The following is a 7,675-nucleotide window of genomic DNA, read 5'->3' as shown; positions in this document are numbered from 1 at the left end:
AGAAGCGACATACGGGATTGCAATCATAAAGCCCAGAGAGGATGAAGATCCTCATCGAACTCCAACATCAGAAGAGCTTTTGACAGCCTATGGAAGTGAGTTATGGTTTATTTTAAAACATGACCAATGTGTAACTGTCACTTAATTTAAAATAACACTTTGCAAAGATACAAAATTAGCATTTCTCGTGCCATCTTCCATGGCTGATGTGTGTGGTGTTTCTGTGAACCTTGTTGATGGACTGGTCTTCAAGTAGTTAATGTGATAGTGTCAAAATCCAGCCATAAAGGAAGGAGAATAGAATGCTGTCTGAGTAGTATTTTACTTTAATGTTTTACAGAGCAGTAATAGTACTCTGGGTCTGTTCTCCCCTGACCTTCAAGGTAGAAGCCAGATCCCCAAGACACCACGTGTCTCCGCCTTAGAGGCCGAACTAGGGGCAGTGTTTAGGAGCACCGCAGGGAGCTCAGGGCCCATCAGCAGCTATCATGCTTCTAGAGAAAAGCCCCAGGGACATCTGCCCCTCTGACGGTACCCACCATGCACACACTGAGGCTACCAGTGAGCTTTTTCTAGAGTCTGCTCTTAAATGAAGAAAGGGACGTTACGAAGAAAATGGATAGGTTTTTCAGAAACATAAGGTAAACTTTCAGAAGTTTGGACAGATAGAGCTTGGTTAGAGTAAAGATGCAGTCTCCTCTCTCCTCCAGCCTTCTGTCCTTTGTAACTCCTTGCTTGATGTTAAAATGGACCCATAACTATCGTACCTCTTTGCTTTACCCCAGTTTCTCATAGGAGTTAATTTTGGTGTGACTTGTGTAGTCACAGGTTGTTAGAACTGGAAGGACCCCTCCACCCACCCTGCTTTTCCCAGCCACCCCTTTTTAAGACATTTAAATAGTATTTAAGTAATCTGAAATCGGAGCATGAGCTGCTGTGCTAGAGGCGAGATCCCTGGCCAGCAAGAGAGCCTATCTGAGACTCCATGTTTGCTCAGATGTCTTCCCACTGTGATCCCTGAATAGATCAGGCAGGAAAGCTGGGCTTCCACCTTTGCTTTTCTTTCCATTCCCATTTTTAAAATAAAAGTTTGCATTTGATTTGAAGTTCAGATAGAACTAAAAATAATTGCATCTTCAATATTTTTTATCTAATACTGCCTGTTAAAATATGTATGGAAAAGACCAGTTACTTTGTGAAAACAAAAGTAATACATTCTAAGATCACCATCTACAGGTCCAGGCAGAACAGAGATTGACAATTAAGTTCAAGGGAAAAGTAACCAGGCTTAGTAGTCTAAGAGACTGATGAGATCCCTGAGACTCTTATCTGTGAGTCAGCTTTGAACCAAACAGTAGATTGGCCTGTAAGGTGATCACTAACACCAGGAAGGTGTAGGCCTCTAAGAATCACAGTGCATATCAGCTGTTGAATGGAAAACCAGTATGCTCAGTACACTGTCAAATCACAGTAAGAAAGTTCATCTTTAAAGGATAATTGTTGCATAATAGATCCTTAGGAATAAATTTATCATACAATAGGTTAGACATACTTTTTATTATTAAAAACATTGCCAGATTGCTCACCTGATTATTTGTATTCTTTGCTTACTCAATTGAAAGGCCTGCCCATCCACTTCTAATATACTAGCCATGAAAAACCCTGTGGAGCGCAGTGCTAACACTGCCACCCACGAGGTCACCCTGAGTCTCCTTTGGCTGGATTTGATATCTGTCTAAAAACATAAAACTTTTCCTAACCTTTCTGTGTCCAGGCTGTCTGAATTTCTTGATATGCCTGAAAAGAGCCAGCACACGGCTGGTCTGTGAGAGGGCTGTGTTTTGAACCCAAGCTATCTGTTAAAGCCCATAGTCTTAGCTAGTGCACATGCTGTTTGCTTCTGAGTTAATATTAACAGAGAAGCTGTGTTTTATAATTGGGAAACTTGGGTGGGGGTTGGAATTTAAGTGTCATTAAATACATCAACTTATACTGATGCTTTGAGCTCTTTCATATTATTGATGGTACAGCATCCTTCTGCTGACAGGCTCTGTGAAGAAATTGTAAGTCAAGGGACAGAAGTAACTGAAGACATTGGATGTGTCTGTTACAGCCTATAGTGCTGGGTGATGGTTCCATCAAATATTTTCTACAATAAGTAGACGTATTCTTACAGAGATAGTGACGATGCCTAGTGTAACAGAAAAGACCAAGTTTTCATCACCTCTGCTGTTTTTATTAATGGTACTCTCTTCTAACTTGGGTTTTCCTTTCCTTTTAAGATATGCGAGGCTTTATGACAGCCCATGGGCAGCCTGACCAGCCACGATCCGCACGGTACATCCTGAAGGATTATGTCAGTGTAAGTTGGCCCTGCTCTTCATTGCTCTTGAATAAATAGATCTTTTTTTCATATTGTGTGTTTGTAGATATCGACAACTTGTTTGATTATAAAGATTATTTTCCTATTAAGATTGTTTCATTAATGAGGTGGCATTGTTGACCCTAGGAAGTAGTACCATATAAACAATGAAAACTGACATACAGCATATCAGGAAAGGAAGGATGAAGAGCTAACTAAAACTGTATTATTGATGAAAAGGATAAACTTTTATCTCTGATTATTCTGCCTCAGAGTAAGCTGAGCTGGCTGAAAACATAGTTTATAAAACTTTTTTCATCAATTAAGTCTTAAAAGTTTTTCGTTACTGACATAGTCCATAGGGAGTTGTACTACTATAGACAAAAAGCCTTTTGCCTATTTCTGTAATTTATTAACATTGTTATCATGGTCTTCACTGAGTGCGTCAGTTCTTCACTTGCTGCAAACAAGACAGAAGACTTGAATCACTAATTGAAGATCAAAGATGAGAAACTTCATATAGACAGCATCTCAACAGCAGGAAAAAAAATTTCTCACCAGTGGACCAATAGGCAAAATCACGTAGATGAAAAAATGATTGAAGCTGTTAAGAATTCCATTTTAAAGTGAGCTCTGGTGGCCTAGTGGCAAGAAGCTGTGCAATCCCTAAGGCGCGCAGTTCGAATCCACCAGATGTTCCACTAGAGGAGGAGGAACAATCTCCTCCTGTGCCAGTCAGATCCACATCGACGGAACACAGCAAGAATAGGAAGAAAAGGGGGGAAAATAAATTCCATTTTATTTGGATCTATAGCCAACACCTAAGTAAGAGCAGTCAAGAAATCAGAAGACCTACAGAATTGGGGGAAATCTGCAGTCAGGAGCCTCTCCACAGTAGCAGAGAACAACCATGGCAGTTTAAAGACTAAAGTGCTCCCTATCCAAACCGTGGTGTTTTCAGTTGCTTCGATGCATCTGGAAGTTAGACAGTGACTAAGGAAGACTGATGTATAACCAGGGTCTTTGAATCATGGTGGTGTGGGAGAGTACTGAACAATCCCATGGACCACCGTCAGGACAAACAAGTTTGTCTTGAAGGAATTCCAGCCAGAGTGTGCCTTAGAGGAAGAAACACGTGGATAGTGAACCGTCTTCCTTCATCTCACATTCTTTGAGCATATTTCAGGAGGAGCCAGTCCTTGGAGAGAGGCATGCAGAAAAAGGTAGAGGCTCAAGGAAGAGAGGAAGATGCATTGACACAGTGACTGCCACAGTGGACTTGAGGACGACAGACTGTGAGGACGGTGCAGGATGGAGCAAGGTTCAGAGCTGGTCATAGGGTGGCTGTGAGCCTAATGTGGTTGAAAAAACACTAAGCTCAGTGCTTGGCACATGCTAACCCAAACACCCTACTGCTGAGTCTGTTCTAAACCCAATAGAGCAAAGTGTAAATTGCCCAGACTAGACGCATACTGCTACGTCTTTGTTGTGTGAAACAACTGGTGGGTTCACTTAGCCCCTGTGCCGCCAGGGCACCAGCTCCTCTGAAGCTAAACAGTCAGCTAAAACCACTTATTGGTTGGCCCCATGGCAGTCCTCCATTGCGTTCCCAAGGCTGGACTCTCCAGGAGGAAGCTGTCTTGTCTTTCTCCCTGGTGGGTTTGAACTACTGATATTTCAGTTAGCAGCCCAATACTGACCTGTTGCCCCACCGGGGCTCACAGTTGTGCCAGAAAGATAGGAAAGAATCCCTTACTGTAGTGGGCTGAAGAGACAGAGTAATCACTGCACGTCCTGTTCCCCAGGCCTCTGGCCCCAGCGAATGGGGCTAGCAGAGCTCGGGAGGAACACAGGAGAGGGGGGTTAGGCACACTCTGAAGACTTGGCATTGGAGGAGACGTTTTAATCCTGGAGAATGAAATGGCCCTTTTGGGAAGCTGCTCCATGGTGTGCTGGTTGGAGACGTCTCTGAGGCCTTTTCCGTCTCCCTGGGGTGGTATACAGGGCACTTAGCACTGTTCCGTTCACGTCTTTGCAGGGGAAGCTGTTGTACTGTCATCCGCCTCCTGGGACCGATCCTGTGCTTTTTCAGCATCAACACCAGAGACTCCTTGAGAACAAAATGAGCGGTGATCTATTGAGGGTGCGGCCAAGCAGAAAGAAAAAAGCAGAGCAGATTGAAAATATAGTTGACAAAACTTTCTTTCATCAAGTAAGTCTTAAAAATTCTTTACAACATAATCCATGGCAAGCTGCTCAGCTGCCCAGAGCCGGTGCTGCTAGCAGTACCATCCAGTCGATCAGGCGCTGTGAGGGACAAGGGTGACCTCCTCTCTCCGTTTGGTTGATAAACTGAAAACCTGCTGGAGGTGGCTCTGATTTGACGGCAATGAATTGAGTTGACTTCTGATCCAGCACATTTTCAACATCACCTTTACTGAGAAATAATTCACCCTTTAAAAGTAGACATTTGGTAATGAATGTATAATCATAGTGTTGTGCACCCATCATTCTCTAATTTTAGAAAATTTTCATCCCCCTTAAAAGAAACTTCGTAACCACTGAGCAGTTCCTCTCAGTCCTTCTGGCCCAGGCACCCACTAACCCATAGTCTCTCTAGATTTGCTTATTCTGTGCATTCATTTAAATGGAGTCCTGGAGTATGAGGCCTTCTGTGGCTGCCTTCTTTCACTCAGCAGAATGTGTTCAAGGTTCACCTGTGTTTCACTTCACTCCTTTATGTGGCTGTACATTTTATTCTGTGGGTACATGACCCGCCCTGCCCGCGAGTTCACGTGTCCTAAGGAGGGGGAAGTTCTGATTGAGGGAGGGGCAAGAGACACGAGAAAATGGGGGCAAGACAAACGCATCTGATCAAGCCCCGAATTTAGTCGAGAAACTCTGCAATAAATAGGCAACTGTGTAGTCCAGGCTGCAAGGGAACCCATCCCTAGGCTATCAGTTTACAATAGAGAGGGAGGGGCATGCCCCAAGGTATTGAATTACAGGTACTGATTTAGTGAGGTAAACTATTCCCAGAGATGGGCGGGGTAGCCTCAGGCTGAGCTCCGCCCGCTGCATGTCAGAAGTGAATAGAGAATGAGGTCCCCAGACTATAAAATAGAGTTGTACATGGCAGAGCTAAGACCTGCTCAGGATGGCTTCCTACAGGTACAGCACAGCGTGTGAGCTCACTCATCAGTTTGTGGTCATTTGGGTTGTCTCCTCTTTGTTCTCCGAAAGAGCTGCATCATTTCATAGTCCTACTGGTAAAGTCTGACGGCTCCCATCTCTACACATCTTTGTCAACAGTCTTGTTACAGCCATTTTAATGGATGTCAAGTGTCTCATTGTGGGGCTTGTTGGCTTTGTTTTCTTTTTAAATAAAATTTTTCTTTTATACTGATTTACTTAAATGTTTGTATACATTGTTTTTCACATCATTGTGGTTTTGATTTCAGACCATTGTTGATAGGGTTACTGTGAGTTACAGTCAGCTCGATTGCATGTTACAAAAGTGGCTAATGTTGCTGAGATATTTTTCATGTGCTTATTGGCATGAGTCTCTGACTAAATAACTATTGTGGTTGAATTGTAAAAGTTTATGAGTGTTCTCTGCACTTCAAAATACTGCCAGCTTTGGTTGTTGACTTCACAACCACAATTTGTTTATAGCATCTTTTAAAATTGTGTGCAAAATTTAAATCATACTGTTGTGCATAATACATGCTTTAAATGTCATTTTAAGTAACTAACAAAGAAGCCAGCTATGCCTGGAGAATAGTCATAGGGTACAGTCTGTGCTTCACACAGCAAGCCTGTGAGCCAGGCCAAGCAGAGATGGGCAGCTGGAGGACACTAAGGCTGAAGAAAACTGCTTAGATGGAAGAGCCAGGTTCCAGCTTAGATGTCTGTGGTTTTCAGTTATTTTCAAGTTGGTGCCAATATTTAGAAGAAAACTTCAACCACTGTGTCAGAAAGTTGAAGACAGATACACTTAATATCTCTTGTGGACCCAAATAACAGTTAATCTTGAGTTGGGGCAAAGTGAGTGAAAGCTACAAAAAGGAAGTTAAATTTAAACTGGCCTTGAAGGAGGAATGAAATACCCCAGTTGGAAGGAGTGACAAGAGCCAATTTCCAAGTAGAAGTAGCAGCATGTAAAGGCATATAAAGGAGTGTGGGATTTATCAGTAAAGGGCCTGTGTTTGTGTGTGTCCTGGTTGACTTTCTGGGCAGCGTAGACTTGATTCTCTAGGCTGTGGGAAGCTGGCTCTGATTTGGGCATGATACCTGGCAAAACGGATGGGAGTATGTTCTCTTGGGCAGTTGTTACCAGTGTGTAGAATCGAGAGTTTGTCATTTTGTTTTGGTTTTTAAGGGAAACTATTTAATTTGGTTTGTTGAGTTTGTATATGACGATAGATATTTTCAGAAGCCACCTGGAATTATAAATCTAGGTATAGTTGAATATAGATAGCATTGAAAGCTATGAAACTTAACAGTCAGGGGAGAAGAGGTGTGAGGTGGGTGAAGAGATTTGAATAAACAGAACAGTAGGATGAACATCATTTGATCCTTTCTCAGAATCAGGAGAAAAAGACGACCAGTAAAAGACTAAACTGGAAAGCTACTTTTGTAAATCTGAATTATTTGTCCATAAACAATACCATGTGTATAGGGTAAAGGAAACCACCTACTGGAGTCTAACACAGTGTTTTTCTTCTTTCTAGGAGAATGTGAGAGCTTTGACCAAAGGAGTCCAGGCCGTGATGGGCTACAAGCCTGGGAGTGGCCTGGTGACTTCCACTGCTCTGAGCTCTGAGACTGTGGCTGGGAAGCCCTGGAAAAAACATGGTAACAGAAACAAAAAAGAGAAAAGTCGGAGACTCTACAAGCATCTGGATATGTAACCTTGGGCTTCGGGAGAAACCTGTATTATGCAGATGGAAGAAGGACAGCACAGCTGGTCACCTGTAGGACTTGTTCAGGACATTGCATTGTTGTGTGGACTCTGCTCTTGGGGAGCACAACTGAACCCAGTGGTCTTGACATCAAGACTGACAGGCCCCTGGAAATACTCACTCTGACAAATGCCGTCTTGGAGCCCTAGACACCTGCTGCTATAAGATGCTGAACTTGAGATGAGTGGAAGAGTGGGGAAATGATGGGGTTTTGTATAAACATACAAAAATGCATACTGGTTTGTAAAGAAAAAAAATTTTTACTAATAAATTGTTGATAATATGCTATATTGATTTAAGTAAGTACACTGGCATGCGGACATAATGCATTCTTTAATGTTCTGATTTA

General features: G+C 42.7%; 1 protein-coding gene across 1 annotated transcript in view; it reads left to right on the top strand.

Annotated features, from left to right (window-relative positions):
- LSG1 (large 60S subunit nuclear export GTPase 1) overlaps nucleotides 1-7,275 on the top strand; it is a 50,050-nt gene extending 42,775 nt beyond the window's left edge. The window contains exons 12-14 of the mRNA XM_006902090.1: nucleotides 2,284-2,362; nucleotides 4,401-4,574; nucleotides 7,096-7,275. Of these exons, the coding sequence (XP_006902152.1) occupies nucleotides 2,284-2,362; nucleotides 4,401-4,574; nucleotides 7,096-7,275 (433 nt within the window). The remainder of the gene's footprint in view (nucleotides 1-2,283; nucleotides 2,363-4,400; nucleotides 4,575-7,095) is intronic.
- Nucleotides 7,276-7,675: the final 400 nt, after the last annotated feature.

The sequence above is a fragment of the Elephantulus edwardii genome, unplaced genomic scaffold, assembly GCF_000299155.1.
Source record: "Elephantulus edwardii isolate Elephantulus edwardi_28Jun2011 unplaced genomic scaffold, EleEdw1.0 scaffold00367, whole genome shotgun sequence".
In the NCBI taxonomy this organism is placed as follows: Eukaryota; Metazoa; Chordata; class Mammalia; order Macroscelidea; family Macroscelididae; genus Elephantulus; species Elephantulus edwardii.
This window is presented reverse-complemented; position numbering and strand designations above follow the sequence as displayed.